This window comes from Typha angustifolia, chromosome 5, assembly GCF_048772165.1.
Source record: "Typha angustifolia cultivar Huaian chromosome 5, ASM4877216v1, whole genome shotgun sequence".
Taxonomy (NCBI): Eukaryota; Viridiplantae; Streptophyta; class Magnoliopsida; order Poales; family Typhaceae; genus Typha; species Typha angustifolia.
In genome coordinates, this window is record NC_133243.1 from 926675 (window position 1) to 946915 (window position 20241).

The following is a 20241-nucleotide window of genomic DNA, read 5'->3' on the forward strand; positions in this document are numbered from 1 at the left end:
AAAGCGATACAGCATAATAGTTTAAAGGAGTCAAGATATAATTAACTCCTTTTTTGAGTTAAATGCACTTACCCTCCAATATTTTCGACCAAAACCACTTTCTCTCTTGAAATTTGTTTTGTATTACTTTATCTGAATGCATTCTTAACTAATTTGTATTAATTTAGGTTCTCAATCCAAAGTAAATGATATATATGATTTTTAAATTTAAAATCTGTGTTATCAAGAACCAAAATAAATTTATTTTTACCTCATGCAAATCCTCCTTAAACCCTCTCTTGAAAATTGAAATATATATTTATTTAATAAAGATTGGGTTATTTAAGTTATCTTGTATTAATATCATTTGTATTTACAATTTAGTTAAAAGTGCTGGGATGCATAGTGATATAGAATAAAGACCAGGTAAAGTAATTTTTGTCCGAAGTATAAACGATATCTTTAACCTGTTTTCAAGAATAGAAAAGAGTCTTAATTAATTAAAAAAAGTATAAACACAGAATAATTCGGGAGCATTATAGAGCTAACCGAATTGAAAAAGAAAGAGAGAATTTGGTACAAGTCATATATCAAAATGATTCCAATTCATAGTTTAATATTATTTATAGTTAATATTTACAAGTAAAACACTAAGTTTTATCGGGTACATGCATAAACTAGTATGTAAAGTACGAGTGGAAATGAAGTGGTAGAAGTAAGATGATTAGTATGAAAAGCCCCTTAATTATGGTATTGGTATATTTAGACTTCTCAATTTTTGAATAATAAATAAAAACTTTCTTCTCTAAAAGGGCAACATGTTGAGAAAATAAAAATATCTTCCTTAAGCTTTCTTCTCTAGATACCAAGAAAATAAGAGAATAGTAAAAGATTGCTTGCATTATAAGACCTAACATTATCCACAGAAATATTTAGATTTGGTAGGATTAATTAGTCGCCCCACTATTGTATAGTTTAAAACATTCTCTTCTTACAATTCAATACAAACTTTGATTCATATTAGCCAAAATATACATCGAAACCTACTAAAACAGTATATGCATCACTTATTTAAACTATATGTAAAAAATACAAAAATTATGCTTTCATATAAGTTAAGTTATAAGTTAAAACTAGTAAAAAATTATATACATGATATATGTAAATTATGTTCAATGACTATATAAAATATGTAATTTTTAGTCTAGCTAAGATATACATCGATACTAGTAAAAAATTGTTTACATCATCTATATAAATTATGTAAAAAAAAAAAACTATGCAAGATGTGCATCTTTATATTAGCCAATGTACGCATTGAAATTAGTAAAAATAATTATTTGCATCACCTATGTAAATCATGCTCAAAGATTATATAAAATGTGCATTTTTATTTAAACCAAAGGAATACGTTGATGCTAACAAAAAATTGTTCCGCATCGCATATGTAAATTACATGAAAGACTATATAAAAGATGTACTTTCATATTAGCCAAGGTATGCACCTAATTAAGAAAATTATTTGAAGAGTAACACGATAGTATATTATTAAGTACAATTTTCATGATAAAAAAATATTTTTTTACTAAGAAATGTAAAAGTAGTAATAAAAAATAAACATGAAATTAAATAGAACTATGGAAGTCAATCTATTTGATAAAATAACAATCACAAATTTTAAATTTTAAATTTATTATTATCCAAACATATTCAAAAAAAATTATGACTAAGATATCCTTAGGATAAAAAATGGAATAACTAAGTCTTAAAAAAATTAGATAACTTTGCAAGAGTAATAGACCACGCCACTTAAAAAAAAAATGATAAGGTATATATCAAAATCTAGTAGAAAAAAAGGACATGCACTACCTATATAAATTATAGGTATACGCTTTCATTTTTTGCCTAAGCATATATTTAAATCTAGTTAAAAATGGCATGCACTACTTATATAAATTATAAGTAAAGAATATGCAAAATATACGCTTTCATTTTCGCTAAGGTATGCATCCAAATCTAATCAAAAAGAGCATGTATTGCTTATGTAAGCTATACACAAAGAGTATACAAAATGTATGCTTTCATTTTTGTCGTGGTATGCATCCAAATCTATTAGAAAATGTTATGTATTATCTATATAAATTATACGCATAAACTATATAAAATATACACTTTTATTTTTATCGGATATACATTCAAATATAGTAAGAATTATACAAAAAGACTATGGTTATCGCTTTGCCAAGGTAAATATCGAAACCTAGTAAAAAATTAATATGTTTTGTTTATAAAAATTATGCACAAATATTATACAGAATATACATTATAATGTTAAAAATATATGCATCCACTATAAAAGATATGCATCCAATATATAAAAGAAATTAAAATGTGTCCATCTGTTGCTACACAAAATAATTGTGCATTTTGTGTTGATATTACAAAAATTAGATTATAAAAATTTGCATACATTTTCTCAATAGAAAAACAAAGAATAATAAAATATTACTAAACAACAAATAATATAACACTAAAATATAACTATATTATACAATAGAAGAATGATAGCACTCATATCACATAAATTTGTGTCCATTTTTTTGGACAATAAAATATTAAAATAATAATAATAACCAAATGTATTGCTACACATATTTAATGCACTCAAATTGCAAAAATTTACGTATGTTTCATGAGCACAAAACATATTAAAAAGAATAATAAAAAGATAAGAATCTGCTATACAAATTGAATGCATCCAAATTGCAGAAATTTACATTAATTTTTTGAAAAAAAAAATATGCATCGAAATCATATAAAAAATGATGTGCGTCAATTATGTAATTTGGTACACAAAGACTATACAAAATATATAATATATTTTTGAAAGGGTACGCATCAACTCTATAATTTTGCACAAAATATATATTATGACTATGTGCATCAATTATATAAAAAAATTAAAAGGTGTGCATCTAGTATAGAAAATGAATGCACTTAGATTATAAAAGTTTGCATCCATTTTCTGAACAAAGATATATATGACAACAAGTATCTAACAACAAATAATAGAAAATCAAAACCTCACGGTTATACATAATGAAAAAAAAAACCTCATTATAGTAGATAATTTGTTACATAAAATAAATACAAAGTGATAATATATCATATGACAGAGTATGATTTACAACATAATATAACTTATGATAAAGTATGGCTTACATATTGTCTTCCATCCAAATTACATCATAAAAACTAGAATTAAAACAAAAGGAGTATAATCTTAAACTACATCACAAATATTATAGCTTCTTATTGCATTCTCCATACACTAGCCCGTCATAGACAATCTCAATAATATTTTTTTTTCTAATTTTGATAATATTTTGCTGCTACGAAGTGCACCATGAAAAAATGCCACCAATCTGCAAAAAAAGTGTACGTATGAGGACATTATTGTGCGGCTCACTCATAAATTTATGTGTAGTTCTTTCAATAAATGTAGCATCCAAAGAATAGTTATACCATATATTTGTTTTGCTCATTTTTTAATTTATGTTTCTTATTTATACTCACCATTTCCTGATTTTAAGACAGCTCGAGATCTTATACTTCTCAATTAGATTTGTCAAAGAATACACTAATTTAAGAATTATCTATAAAAGATCTACAAAAAATATGCATTGATTATTAGCATATAAAAACTAATTAAGAAAAAATATGCATATAATCAAAGCTAATTTATTTTCCTTCCAACCACCAAGATGGCCAAATTTGCCTCAAAATATTTTCTAAAGTAATTCTTATTATTGCAATATGGAAAACTAAATAAAGTACAGTTTAATGTTCTAAACTGTATAAAAGGCCCCAAAAAAAAAATGATAGGGCAAAATAGAAATGTCAATAAAAGCTTAGAGAGAATAATGATTACATGATATTGAAGACAAGAATATCACATATATAACTAGCTTACAATAACTAAAGCAATAAATGAATAATTATGGTAGAGTAAGATGAGTAGACTTTAAGTTGAAGGTGAGATAAAAATAATAAATCATCACAGAGAGTGTGTTTTCGGTGAACTACAGCTTTAATTTATTGAAAATATATAATAAGTGATATTGATTGTGCACAGAGAATAAGGATACAGCTTAGTTTGCATTAATAAGAGTTTGAAACTAAAACTTTTTCTAATAGACTATTAGATGTAGCAAATGTGCATTACAACGATATGCTACTCAATTTAAATTTTCAGTGGCCCAATCAGATGGATGACACAAATAATTAATTGTGTAAGATAGAGCTTACAAAATTAAACTCTTAACAAAAGAACACATGGTGGGTACTATTTGAACAATCTACGTACAAAGGCTTAGAGCAATTAGATGAGATCTATCTCTATTCCTACTAAGTCAGGTCTACTATTTTATCTCCTTCTCTTTCTGAAATCACTTTTTTGTTGCCACCATCATTACCCTCCACAACTAAAAAGCTCTATAAATGTTATAACAATAATGATTATTATAAATCGTGCAGACACTATTTTACAAACATTGGTAAAACTAAATGCTGTAAAATATGAAGAAAAGGAGAAAAAGAGAGAGAATATACATTTCACAAAATGTAAATAGATGCATTTGCTCAGGCCCTCGTGAGCTTGTGGAATAAGAATAGCATTATTCTAGAATGGGCACTTATTCTTGTGTAGTAATACAACACCTTAGCTTATTCTGGTATAGTAATTCATCATTATCTCTCATATTATTTCATACAACTTTAAAAAATAATTTAATAATAACACATAGTTATTTTTTTATTTAAATTAGACATCACTTAATTATACATCACCTTAACTACAATTGATATCCCTTCTCTCTCTCCTCTCTCTATCTTTTTTTTTTAAAATAGTTATCACAAAAATATTTGTATTGTCACGCACTGTATAACCACTACATAGTTATAAATTATTACGCACTGCAATGTATAACTACACATTACAATGTATCGCCACGTACTGCATAGCTACTATATAACCATGCAATGCTATACACTACATAACCATTGTATAATCACGTATTGTCACGCACTACAACACATTACCACAAACTGCATAGCCACATATTGTCACACACTGCAACGCATTATCATGCACTTCAACACATTACTATGCACTATATAACCACTGCATAGCCACACATACATAACTATTGCATTATCATTACATTGCTACTATATTACTATGCACTGCATTGCTACTGGATTATTATTACATAATCACTATATTATCATACATGCTATGCATTTGTAAATCCTTTTTTGTCCTTAATGTGAATAAATAGAGCATTTTAAACATGTATTTTGTAATAAAACAATATTATTATTTTAAATAAATATTAATTACTATTATTATTTTAACATATACTCAATAATATTTTTATTATTTGATTTAAAATATCACTCATTCTCGATACAATTGTATTATTCTTTAATACTTTAATATAAACTTTATATCACATCAAATATAATTATTATTCATTATACTAATATTGAATTAAACATTAAAATAGCTTACACTAATATTAGCTCTCTTCTTTATTCCAAAAGTGAACATAGGCCAAGTCTTTTATGCTCTACAACCATACAACTCTTAAGAAAGTGCAAAGAGCTAAAAGCCTTATTTGATTTGAGGCTTAGCTAGGGGTGGCAAAAATTGACCCGACCCGATAACCCGACACGACAACCCGACTGTTAATCGGGTTTGGGTTTAGTCTAATCGGGTTCGGGTCATAAACGGGTCAACCCGTCTAACCCGATTATTAATCGGGTCGTGTTCGGGTTTATACCACTGACCCGCTTGACCCTTTTAACCTGTTTAAGTAAACGGGTCGGGTCGACCCGCAAACCCGCCATATATATATATATATATAAGTTTTTAACCCTAACCCTAATACTCAACACCAGTTGAGTGAGTCCCCAAATCGGCCAAATCCCGATCCCGCAGCCGTCGCACCTCGGCCTTTACCCATGCCCGCAACCATCGCCCCTTGGTCCTTACCCATGCCCATAACCGTCGCCCCTTGGCCCTTACCCATGCTCGCAGTCGTCGCCCCTTAGCCCTTACCCATGCTCGCAGCCGTCTCCTCGTCGTCTTCTTCCATTAGATCGGCTTAATGGTGCACCGACCGAGAGGGCAATGATGGCCGCGGCGGTGGTGGAGAGTGGAGACAACGGTAAGCTCTTGCTTCCATTAGATTAGCTTAATGGTCTTCTTCCATTAGATCCCTTCTTCTTCGAAATCTCATCATCTCTTCCCCTCCTCCCTCTCACCTCCATCGCCGCCAATGGCAAGCTCTCGTCGCCACCGCAGCCTTCTCTCCTCATCTCCGACGGGCCTCCCACTCTCTTGCAGCCTTGCCTCTCCTCAGACTTCCGACGGAAATCATAAGGCTCGATCTTCTCTGATCCTCCCTCTCGAGGCCTCGCCTCCACTGCCACCCTTCTCTCCTTAGATCTCCGACGGATCGCCATCCTTCTTGCACGCCTGCCTGCCCGCCCCATCGTCGTCGCTGTCGGTCGATCGATCTACCACGCCATCGCCGTCAGTCTCCGATCTCTATCATTGAGGAGTTGGATTTGTTACCGACTTATAGTTGTAATTAAGGATTTGTGTTAGGATTTATGGGTTAATGGCTTGTATAACTGAGAGTTTATTGTATAAAAGATTCTATTTGTGTTAGCCCAGTCAATTGTATAATAAATTCTGTTTGAATGCAGGGTTAATGGCTTAATACTTATAATTATTATTTTTATGTTGTATAAATTTTGAGTTGAAAAGATATTATTGTATAATGTATTATTTATATAGTGTAAATTAGTAAATATTAATTTTTATATGGGGTTAAATAGTAAATAATTAAATATTATTGTATTATTCGGGTTGTGTTAATACGACCCATTTTTAAAACGGGTTACACGGGTTGTGCTGTTTTAACCCGACCCATTTAATAAACGGGTTACACGGGTTGTCGTCGTGTTACCCGTTTAATAAACGGGTCGTGTTCGTGTTTACTAAATACAACCCGTTTAATAATCGGGTCATGTTCGTGTTAGGGAGATGTTGACCCGACCCGAATCTGACCCGACCCGAACCCGCTTAACCCGACCCGATTGCCACCCCTAGGCTTAGCCCCATGCTATATTAGCTAGTCTCATTTATTAATCTTAATTTTTTAGAGAGTAAACTTAAACTAAACCAGTTTAGGAGTCCCCGAACCAATTCACGGGAGTCCCTAAACTCTAATAAGTATACTTTATACTGATTATTGGGCAAGCAAGCGGTACTGAAACCACTTCTCGAGTACAGATGAAGGTGAAGGTTCTAAGTCAGTCCATATTTACTTTATACAGTTACAGTTACACAAAAATGACATATCTGTTCGAATATATGTTTAATGTACAATTTTATAGAACCAAAATTTGCATAAAGTACTTATCTTATCCTCATCTAGATAAGACTAGAACAAATATATAACTGATTCAATCTGGATAACCAAATATAAATCCATTGTGGCGATGCAGAAATGAACAATATTCAATCATTTTTAGCTGGAACCATGATACATAGCAGAAAGCAAGAGAAAACAAAACTATAAGAAAGTCACTGTAAGAACTCTACTTGGGAGATCATGAAATCCGAAACAGATCCTCGTAAGGAGTGTAATACCCCTAAACAAGAAACTCAAAAGACATATTCACAGGGCGAAGTTTAAACAAGTACAATAGCAGAAAAATAGAAAAGAAAGAAAAAAATAAGGGAACAAATATTCACAAAAAAAGATGACGTCGAGCAATCGCATTAAATTCGCATTCAAGAGAGAGATGCATCAAAGTACTCACTGTACACAGGCAACCTTCGCTCTCCTATCATACAGAGGTTACACAAAATACGCAAAATAAGATATGCACACTATAAGTTTATCTTATGAATCTTACTTATCTGATACCAAATACCATAGGATAATCATAAAGGAAGTGTTCCTACCCATAACTAAGAATGGCGATGCTGAAGATATATTCAGGCAGTAAACAAGCTTTAGACCTAGAAATACTACCATCTCTTGGAAGAAAACAGATGACGGGCCTTTTAAGCACATACATTCTTCCCATTTGTCCATTGCATTTGACCATGCTTGGATCTGTGAATGGAGAGATTCCATAATCATTTTTCCAGATCAAGGGATAACAATTCTTTTCTGGGATAAGAACTCAAGGAAGTTTGCAGGATTCCTGCACCTCATACCACAGAGGCACAGAGCTTGCCAGAGATAACTCATGTAGTTCAGTTAACATCCACTCCTCTCCAGTTTGTCCTCCAAGGACTATTGCTCTTGTTCCTCCTACAACACAAGTGCTATGTCCCCAAGCAAATCGAGGAGGACGACCAGGAACATTCAGTATCCTCCAGGTTGGTTTCTCTTCAGCTGGGTCCAAGAGATAAAGCTGGGAAGCAGAGTGGAGACCAGCCACCGAACCACCAAATATCAAAATTCTACCACCAGGAAGGCTAACGGCCACATGATCAAGTCGAGGTGGCGGACCACTTCCAGCAGGATTTCCGGCACCAGGCATACCACTTCCAGTGATGCACCTCCAACACGGTTCCTCTTCACTCAAATCCATTGTGAACACATCACTGGATCGCAGACGTAGAGGGCCACTCTTAGCCAGACCACCAAACATTAGTATTTTCCTTCCATCATAGACAGATAGTGAGTGACCCAGTCTAGAAGGCGGAGTCCATGATGCTGGTATCTCCCTCCAGACAGGTTTCTCCATGGTTACATCCAATAGATAAGTATCACTAAGAAGTACACCTGAGTCGGCACAGCCACCAGAAACCACCAACTTTGTCCCATCGACAGTGCAAGAGCTGTGCCATGAACGGGGCAGAGGAGGAGCCAGTCCAGGTATCTCACGCCAAGTTGGATGCTGTGCATCCAAGTCCAATATAAAAACATCATTGAGCAAACCCTGTCTTCCACAGCCACCAAACACCACCAACCAAGATCCATTTAAGCAGGAAAGAGTATGACCCCATCTGCCAGGAGGTGCAGAGCTCACATTGACATGTCTCCACTCTGGTTTACTTGCATTTAGATCCAAAACAAAAGTATCATTCATTGGTTGCATGTCAACACCTTCCCCACCAAAAAGAACAACACGGTTACCAGCAGCACAAGCACTGAAATTGCAACGAGATGGCTCCACTGCACCTCCAACAGTTAACTTCCTCCATGCAGCAGCTTCGAGGGTAGTCAGTTCTCTCGCTAGTCTTCCCCAACTTAACCTCTTTGCTCCTGGCACAGTTTCTAGAGCACGTGTAGTTTCACTGCCCCATGCACTCTGACAGACCATTCTCCAGAGATCCTCATTCTTTGTTATTTCATAAAATCTCTTGCATACAGAACCAACAGATGCAACATCTCTGGGTGACAACCTTGACAAGATCTTCTGAGACAGTACTTCATCACTCAGTTGCAAAATGCTACAAAATTCTCGACAAATATTGCCATAGCCTGCTGGAATAGGTCGATAAGACTTGTCTGTAGTGAAGAAACTAGAAGATCTCATAGAATCCTTTGCCATAGAGATAGGAAGGGGCCCCAAATCAACATTTGCATCAGTGAAGAATTGAATGCCCATAACATGGGTTATTATGTCATCATCACCATATATTGGGGTTAGCTGCAGTCTGTTCATTAATGGAGAGCCATCTTTCCTAAAATTTAACAAATCACCTTGAAACTCAATCCCTCCCTCTAAACACCTCCGGATTTCAGAAATTACTGTGGCATCTACCAGAGGATGTCTTCTATGAGCAAATGGTCCTCTGCACTGCAAGAACCGACTGAAAAGAAAAATGTGAATAATTTGAGTCTTGCAAAATATCATCTAGTCAATTATGATTTATAAATAAGCCCATATTAGCCCAAAAATGATCTAGGAACCCAATACTTCTGAAAAACTAATAGCTAGAAATAAATTTTAGGCTTTTTGCTTATAGAGTTAGGTATGTAAGGTTCTATGGTCTCAAATATGGTAAACTGACAGCGCGGGAAATGAAGTTTCTGTCAATACCAAAAAAATAGCATATTAAAGAACTCATAATTAAGAGACTGCATATTTAAGCAGCATTAGAATCACCATGCCAACCCATATTAGGTCAAAGGATCTCTCGATTTATTTGTAAATAGAATTAAATTATGATCCTTGAACCATCCAAGCATCAGAAAAATGTATTCTTCATCTCTTCCCTAGACTGATCACTCAGAAATTTCAAGAAAATGATGAAAAGGAAATCTTGCCAGACCACCAAATAGAAGAGAAATGATTCACAATTTATTAACCAGCTGATGATAGATTGGAAGCACCTACTATTCACATAGCAAACAAGTTTCAGAGCATAACCCCAAATAGCCTCTTGCAACTGGTAGGCGCATTAAATTATGACTGAAGCAAGTTGCAGTATGAGGCTACAAAATACTCTGGGGAAACTGTCTGAGTAGTTTAAAGCCTTGATGCCAAGTATTTATCTCTGGGAAGCATACAAGTAGTTGTCCTACTAATTTATAATCTAAAACCGATTAGCTTAAACATAATAAACCATATCAAACTGATCCCTTTACTATCAAAAATCAATGCTTTATATCTTTCTTCTTTAGGGCGTCACTTGATAGTCACAAAATAGAAGAATCTATAGGATCACACTTCCAGCATTTTGAAAATTTGGCAAAAGGAGAAATAACAATGAGAAATACTATAACTACACTTATAAGTTATAACAGACTAGCTGGAATCAAATAGAACTAAATAACCTTGGACACTTTAACACCTAATAAAGAGAATGTTTCTCTATATTCTATCAAACAAGACATAACCATGCATATCCAACATACATATGGTTGCAATATATAAAAGTCAAGGAATGAGTGTACCAATACAATGGCCTATGCTGCAGTGTCATTGTTGTTAACATAATCATGTATCTATAGACTAAAACTGAAATGCTAGCTTTAAGCATTGTTCTTATTATATCCCCACTAATCCCAAATGTAATCATTTTTGTTTAAGATGGCTAGAGTGTAACCCTATTTGAAACCTTTCTTATTCTTATCAATTTAATTGAATTTTCATTTTTAAGGACTTTACTCCAGAGAGAAAATATTATAACTACAAAAAAACAATTGTACATCTCTATAGAAAGTTAAATATCAAATCAAAGGAAACTAGGCGATGTAGGCAACTCGAGGAGCGGATAGCAGTAGCACATACCTATTAAAAGTACTACCCTCTTATCTATTCAAAATTTTCCACATTTATTTTCATATTAATATAACTTATTTAATACAATTAATCTATCAAGGGAAAAGTGGTGTGGTCACCCTTAACCCTGAATAAATAATTATTTGGTCACTAAGCATTTACTCAGTTTTGAGTAAATGCTTTGAAAGGGCTCTACAATATTTGGGATGTCATCCCACTACATAGCGCCTGGGCGGTATGCAAGCACATATGAAAGCACATATGAAGTCTAGCCTTTTTAATGTACAAAAATGATACAATTCAGGTCTAATCAAATCGAATCGTGAGGACATTGGGCTCGATGGATTGAATCTAGTTATCTTATTTATTCTGCTTATATAGTTTAGTTAGAATCTACGTAGGTTAGAATTTATTTAATTATGTAAGTTTGTTAACTTCTGTACCGTTTAAAAAAAATATTTTATAGATATTCATCAGTCGACCGAATATTATGGGACCACTTGGAAAAGATCGAAGATATCATAATCTACAACTTTCGTATACAAAGTTTCTCCATATTAGAACTCTATCTCATGAGACTACCACTACCTAAATTTTTATAATTTTCTTACATCCCGATCGTTCCAGATTTGATTTGTAACGATTGATATCAGAGTCGACGTTCCTCAGACAATGGTGAACTCGTGATCCAAAACTGACCCAGGGGAGATTGCGGCCATGGAGGACCAAGAACTCGTCTCCATCCCTGCGAAGGTTTCCTCGACACCACCAGCAACCGCCGACGATAAGCCACTGGCATGAGCAAAGGCGTTATTCAAAGAAATTTTGGCTGAATTGAAGGAGAACTCGAAGGAAATCCAAATTGCTTTTAAGGACTCTATCCAAGCTTGACAGCGGTTCTCTTACCCCGAGATGGCCAATCTACACAGCCACCTCAAGCACCAATAATGGTGAGCGCCCTCCATCCCTGTAGGTCGAGTTCTCAGTCACAGCAACATTGGAGCGTCCCCAGCGACGGCCCCAACGTTGTCTTTCCCACCTACAATGGAAGCTAGGGCTGAAAATCCTAACTTTCTATCGGTGGTTTCCAGGCACTTTCGGTCCAAGCCATCACCGTCAGCACCTTCCTTGGACCTTCTATGCTCGACCCATGGCCTAAATCACATATGCTAAGACCTTAGCTTGAACCACTCATGGCTAGGATTTGGTTCGAGTCAACAGCGACTAGGGTGGACTATGGCTCAAATTAGCGGGCCTTACAGAAAAAACCATCAAGCCCCCTTCCATGAGGTAGACAGGACAGGCAAGGAGATCAAGGATATAGAATTCGAGAGGGAACGAAGATTTGGAGACCATCATGGACACCTTGAGAACAAGGTATCAAAAGCTTAGTGGATTGATATGATTCGGGTCTAATCGAATCAAATCATGAGGATATTGGGCTATGAATCGAGCCTAGTTATCTTATTTAATCTGCTTACATAGTTTAGTTAGAGTTTAAATATGTTAGAGTTTATTTAATTAGCTAAGTTCGTTAACTTCTACGGAGTTTTAGAAAAATATTTCATAGATATTCATCAATCGACCGAATATTATGAAACCATTTGGAAAAGATTAAAAATGTCTTGATCTACAACTTTCGTATTCAAGGTTTCTCCATATTAGAACTCTATCTCATAAGGCTACCACCACCTAAATTTTCATAATTTTTTACATCCAGATCATTTCAAATTTGATTCATAATAAAAAAAATTAAAATGATTATATAATATATAATATATACTAATATAGTATATATAAATTTTTTAATAGTCCACTAAACTGTAAAATCTACATCTAGCCCACTTCTCACCTCAAATGTGGGCCCATTCAAGATAAGTGGTAGCGCCATTGAGAGAGGAGAGAGCTTGAGAAGAGGATTTAGGTCACGGTATGTTGGATATACAGATATTTAATTATAACTATGGATGGAAGCTGATTTATTATCTAAGCCTATAGATAGATCAATGTGGCTACGAGCCTATGACAAGTCATGCCCATCTACTAGGTCGCTGGGAAAGCATATTTCAGTATATTAAGAGACTATTTGAATAAATTATGATATCCTCATATCCTAAACTAAATGTGGATATCTTTTTACAGACTTATGTACCTTTCTGTTTCAATTAGCGACAATTCAAATTCAATTTAGAATTTAGAATAATGTGGAAGAGGTACCAAGCTGCCAACAAATAAGCTGAAAATGAATGAACTACTAACCAACTTCTTCCTAAATGAAAGTATGAAACCACCCTAACCTCCTATCTGAACCTAAATCACGCTTCAGAGTCATTTACATCAATGCGAACTATCCACTGTCTACAAGATTGACTTGTAATGAAATTTTGGCAGATTTAATACATATTAAAACAAATAACATGCTCAAATACTGACAAATTGTTTCCAACTATTGCATCTGCATCAAAAGGCAGAAGCTGTAAAGAACTACCAACAGATGTCCCCATAATAATAGGGTAAAGTCTCATTTCCAAATGGATGCTCTTTGTAAAGAACTCGCACAGCTAGTGTCATATTGAAGTAGAGTACTAGACCACCCTTCAAATTACAAAAAAATTATGAACTATTAACCAATGTCTTGAAAGGCAGTTTGGAGCCTGTCTTGACATTGGCTATCTATGGGCTGTCCCGCATAGGCCATATGCAGCCTAGCACGGTAGTTGTACTGCATATACAGTTTCTGGCAGACAACTAAGATGGTCGGACCATATATGAAATTTTTGGCAGCCATTTGGTGGTTTAGGCAGCCACTCAATGGTTTAGGTGGCTCGGATTAGTGGGCGTGGGTTGTAGTTTTAGATATCTAATAAAAATATGATGTTACCAAATATTATTGTGTATATAATATAGTTCTAAACATATTATTTAGTACATTCATACATATACTAGTTTATTACTAACCAAATTTTACATATAGTAAATATCATATCATATATAATATTTTTAATACATTAAAATGTTAAGCCGCATAAGCGCATGCATATCTTGCCTATGTGCTACACCGACATACCGGCAAGCGTTTTTTACAACATTATATTAACCTCTTATCCCATTATAGAAATAGATGAGAGAATGAATAACGATGGAAAATAACGAAGAGGAGAAAAGAAATTAGAATAGAGAACACTTTTTTTCTACTTGATTGCATTTCAAGGAGGGAAAGGAAGTGATGCAAGGAAAAAGAATTAGTCTCCCCAAACTACAGAAGCTGTTTTTTTCTCTCTAATGGAGGAGAAAGTAAGGTCCAAACAAGAGGAGAAAACTAATTCAAAAGCACTTCCAATCTCTTCCATCCAAATATAAGCCTAAGGCTTCCAAACAAAACAGAAGTTGTCGAACCTCACAATTAGCTCACAGCAAAGATATAAATGACCATACTAGGTTGATTGAGCTCCAAAGTTTAGTTATCATACTTGGATCTTACTAAATTCGAAGTGACATACATAGCAACATCATATAGCAAAATATAACTTTGAAGCATCTTACATTCTTAGAGAGAACACAGCAAGAGATTAAGAACTGACATGCAACCCTATATTAACCCATCTTTAGCATTTCTCATATTGTTTTTTGTAATGTTTAATCTATTTTTGTTGATTCTATCTATTTAAAAGATGAAAAGAAAAAAAAAATGCATGGTGTAGATGAATTCAAAATCAAATTTCTTAATATCTTCAAGATAGCTAAGAAAGATCATATTCTTAATGAAGTTCCCATGCAGCAAAAGAAGTAGGTATTATAGAGAGCATTCAATACTAGGGCTACTCAGTGCTTAAAGTGGAGGAATCAAATCTGACAAATTTGTGCATATAAAATTGAGGAATGCTAGATGCACTCGCACTAGAAGAGAGGAGAGGACACATGTAAGTTTCTAGGAGCAACTGCTCCAATAATGCATTCATGGGAATGCATCTAACATTCCTTCATAAAATTTACACATGGATATTAATGAGCCTGGGATAGGATTGAACATATTACATCATTTGTTAACAAGACATTTACAGGAATCCACATACTCCATTTTCAAGTTTAAACTTTTAAATGTCAATTTCACACATGTAAATGATTAAAGTTATGCATATCTAGATGCAAAGGTAATAAAGGTTTCAGCTAACATTTTTTTTTATGTTGCTGCCAGTATAAGATCTCAAAATCTTAATTTATTTTTGGGTATCAGCCAGCCTTGTGGGATCTGGTTTCTAAAATTTCAATAATTTGGAGGTCAAGTAGAGTTTCAATCAAAAATATCTTAAAAAATCAAAGAAAATAGAAAAATAAAAGATAATAGATAAATGACCAGAAAACATGAATGTCATAAGATTTTGAATACTTAGGAATTCACTGGAAAAACTTACCTAATTGTCATCACTTAGAATAATAATTAGAACACAAAAATAATATGATGAGAAACATATTATATTCTAACTCAGTTACCTTCCCTCTCTATTTCTCCTTTGTCGTGATCTCGTTCTCTCTCACTTGAGTCATCCATATAAGAGATATTAACAAATCCTAATTCAAATGCCTGATTTGCTTGCAGTCTTGTGTATTAACCTTTAATGTTGACTTCAAAAAGCAGTCGTCATTTGTCCCAATCCTACAACCTTCTAGCCCCTAAATTTTCATTTCTACATGTCATACAAGAATCTATTACATGTCTGAAGGCCTGTTTCTTTCCAACAGCCATGAATTCCAACTAAAAGTCAAAACATTTTGCAATAAAAGAACACAAGGAAATACAACACTAATTTAAGAATAATCCTCTAAGATCTATAACTAGCAGCAGTCATTTGTCCCAATCCTACAACCTTCTAGCCCCTAAATTTTCATTTCTACATGTCATACAAGAATATATTGCATGTTTGAAAGCGCCTTTTTCTTTCCAATTAGCCGCAAATTCCAACAAATGAAATCGAAACACACAACAAGGAAATACACACTAATTCAAGAAATAGCCCTCTCTAAGATCTATAAATAACAGTAGTCATTTGTCCCAATCCTCCAACCTTCTCGTCGCTAATTTTCCATTTCTACAAGGCATACAAGAATCTACAGCATGTTTGGAGGGCCTATTTATATCAAAAGGTCATAAATTCACACTAAAAATAAATAAATAAAAAATTCTGCAATCAAAGCACATCACAAGAAAACACGCACTGGCATAAGAAAATTCAGCAGCTCAAAACCCCGAGAAAGAGAAAGTAAGGCACCAGTTCCTCCCGAGGACTTCCTCAGCGCGATACCCGGTGGCCTCCTCAAACCCTCGATTGACGTAAATGATGGGAAGATCCGGCTCGAGCGCATCCGTGACCACCAACCCGCACGCCGTCTCCGACCGGAGCATCCCCTCGAAAGCAAACGCGAAGGCCCCCCCACTGCCATCCCTCAACACGAGTCCCTCCTCCTCCCCTACGCTTCCCTCCTCTGATTCGCTGTCCCACTCCATGCCTCTCGCCACAATTCCGAGCCCTCGATCCCCAACTTCTCTTCACCCCATCCGCCGCCGCAGACGATGAAATGGACCGGAGCCGAGCCGACAGCCGCAAGGGCTTTTCGATTGGATTGAATTAGATTTTCACCAATTCTCCACTCCTAGAGAGCGAGAGAGAGACCAAGAGAGAGAGATGGAAATGGGATGGGAGGAAGAGGAGGGTTAGGTCGAGAGAGATCGAGAGAGAAAGAGTGGAAGTAAACGAGTGGTCGGAAAGATGGCCACAAAACAAACCGACTTAATAAGCGTTTTAAGACCGAGAGGCTTCGCGAGGAGAAGGAATCGCTCTGATTGTAATCGCCAACAACCCAACTATACTCTTAATCGAGCGATGATGCCTGGGATCGATTCACTAGAGAGCTCTCTTCTTCAAAAAGGTTTCGCCAAATTATCTATTTAATTAAAGGAAAATTTTATTTTGCTCCCTCCATTTGATATTATTTCTATTTTCATCCCTTCTTTCTAGCTTTTTATGTTTACTGTCTACTAGAGGTCTCTTCTTCCAAAAAGTTTTGCCAAATTATTTAATTAAGGGAAAATTTTATTTTGGTCCCTCTATTCTATCTTATTTCTATTCTCATTCCTTCTTTCTAGCTTTTTATGCTTACTGTCTACTAAAACTCATGTCGTTGATTCATTAGAGAGGTCTCTTCTTCAAAAAGGTTTTGCCAAATTATTTAATTAAGGGAAAATTTTATTTTGGTCCCTCCGTTCTATGTTATTTCCATTTTCATCCCTTCTTTCTAGCTTTTTATGTTTACTATCTACTAAAACTCATGTCGTTAATCAAGCTAACCATACAACTACTCGTCATCGAGTGATGACTGAGAGGTCTCTTCTTCAAAAGAGTTTTGCCAAATTATTTAATTAAGGGAAAATTTTATTTTGCTCCCTCTATTCTATGTTATTTCTATTTTCATCCCTTCATTCTGGCTTTTTATGTTTACTATCTAAAGGGAAAATTTTATTTTGCTCCCTCCATTTTATGTTATTTCTACTTTCATCCCTTCTTTCTACGGTAGTGGTTTTATCGACACTGCTCCACGTTGGATAAATTTTTAAAATATATATATATATATTTTTCCCCTAACTATACTCTTCTCAAACCTTCGTCTAAGTTTATTTACTCTGTGATGGTATCTATATTTAAATTATAGTGAAGTAAGTTAAATTATTTTTGGTATGATACTATATAAATTATTTTTTGGTTATAAGTTTCAAAAATAATTATGATATGTGATACGACTTGGTCAAATTGGATTCACTCATGACATTAGATTCATTAGAATAAGTCTATTTATCTAGTTTGATTTTGCTTGACAAAATATAACTTTTTGTTAGGGGGCGTTCGAACGCCAGAGACCTACATTTGAACGACCCATGTGAATGCTTGCATGCGCTCACAAAAATAGAGAATAGGATTTGCGCGTTCGAACCCGTTCGAACGCCTACACAAGTTCGTAAAGACAGAGAACGGTATTTGGGCGTTCAAACGTGATCAGACGCGTTCGAATGCACTACGGCGAGAATTGTTAGTTTTTTTAGGGTTTTAATTTAGTTGTTTGGGTCAAAAGGTGAGAATCTATAAATATGTGGAGGAAACTCTAATTGAAAACTCTAATTGGAGTTTATCTGATAATTGCCTCGACATTGTTACCCTTATCTCCATCCTTGCTCTAGCCATTGGCGTCCTTTCCCATCTCCCTTCTTCCACTACTCAAGTCATTAGTCGGCCTTCTCTAACTCCTAATCCCTCTCTTCTATAGTAGTCTCTCCCCCTTCACTCCAAAAGAATTCTCCTAGCACCTATCTAGCCATTAAAGGACTAACAAGCTATGATATATCTAACCTTCAATCACTGTTTGACTGATTTCTTAAGATCTAGTCATCCAACCCTAAGATTTTAGATTCGTTGGAAAGCTCTCTTTAAGAGCGACAACATATCCAAAATATAGTAAGATCCAATGGCTAGATCCTCCGGAATTTCCTTCACAAGTCACATTTTCGAATTGGTCTAGAACCTTTATGGATCGGATCAAACTAGTTCGTAACAACTGGTATCAAAGCCAACGATCCTTGAACCGTCATAGCTACCACAAGATCAAAGGCAACTAAGCAAATGAGTGACCAAGGTATGGATACGAACCACATGGCTTCGTCAAGATCGTCTTCCCCACAAAGTTTGAGAGGACGAATGAAATGCCCTCCCGATCTCTCGTAAACCCTAGCGCTCATGGCGCAAATAATGCTGGAGATCAAGGCAACCCTGGTGGACATGAACCAAAATCTTCCAAGGCGTACACCTGAGCATTCCAATCGTGAGGAAGATAATCAAAGCAGTATCCCGTTTAGAAACAATGAGAAAGAACCAGTCAAGGCTGTGGCTTTTGTGGCTCTACCACCGGTTGTTGCCCAACCAGATTGTCGACCTCCACCTCGTGATCATTATCGAAGACCAAATGATCATCCCTTACCACAAGATCAGGTCCGGTGAGGACCGATCTTGGCTACACCATGGCAGTAATGCGCCGAATCGCAAGGGCGCTGCGTCGATTTGCTACCTTTGTATCCGAGGGCTCCCATGGCCCCATACTCAGAGGAGGAACCTTGGGAGGAGTGGAAGGAGCCCCATATCAACTGAGGGTCTAGCAACATGAGCCACTTCATCGAGGACGCGAGAATAGATGTGATCAAATGCCACACTCGAATCGTTTGTGTTGATTTTCCTAAATTCAGTGGGGGTGGAGCAATTCTTCACTAATCAAGGGATACCTGATCATCAAAAGGTGCTTCTAGCCTCCTTCCACCTTGAAGACATAACAGTGAGGTGGTTTCAAGCAACACATCACGCGTGCACCTTCATTACTTGGGAGGAGTTCTCCGATGCACTTTTTGTGTGTTTCCAACTCTCCGACTATGAAGACTTCCAAGCCACCTTGACGAAGCTAACCCAAGAGACCTCTGTAAGATCCTACCAAGAAGAGTTCAAAAGTATTAGCAATTGAATCCACGGGTGGTCGGACTCTACTCTTCAAAGCACTTTCTTCTTCGGGTTTCTTGTGATATCCAAGCAGAAGTCAAGGCTACTTGTTCTACTACCTTGTTGGAAGACTTCTCAGTGGCTCAAATGATGGAAAAGAAGATACAGGAGTTAAAGGCGACACACCATCCAGCGTGGAGCACTAACGACCCGCGCTCCAACCTTAGACTGCCGATCTCGGGTGTGGTGCGTTCAAGGTGGATTCGACCAAACCTCAATTGGTCACCCCCACCACGGATAGCCCCTGACCTTAGGGGACAACCATGGATAATGGGTCGACGCCTTACACTAGCGGAGATCGAAGATCGGTGCTCGAAAGGCCTATGCTTTTATTGCGATGAGCGCTTCGTAC

The 20241-nt window shown here is 35.6% G+C and overlaps 1 protein-coding gene across 1 annotated transcript; it reads right to left on the bottom strand.

Moving 5' to 3' along the window:
• Window positions 1-7821: 7821 nt before the first annotated feature.
• On the bottom strand, window positions 7822-17193 carry LOC140759999 (adagio-like protein 1). The gene is made up of 2 exons (XM_073096750.1): window positions 16569-17193; window positions 7822-9886 (listed from the first exon to the last, which is right to left on the bottom strand). Exons 1-2 carry the CDS (start codon window positions 16802-16804, stop codon window positions 8245-8247), a joined length of 1878 nt encoding a protein of 625 aa, XP_072952851.1. The 5' UTR covers window positions 16805-17193; the 3' UTR covers window positions 7822-8244.
• Window positions 17194-20241: the final 3048 nt, after the last annotated feature.

Bases quoted from the DNA above. Each gene is read 5' to 3' on its own strand.
- LOC140759999 (XM_073096750.1), bottom strand. From the start codon at position 16,804: ATGGAGTGGGACAGCGAATCAGAGGAGGGAAGCGTAGGGGAGGAGGAG. The intron at 9,887-16,568 runs GTGCCTTACTTT...TTTTCTTTTCAG, and splicing joins GAAGTCCTCGGGAGGAACTG to TCGGTTCTTGCAGTGCAGAG.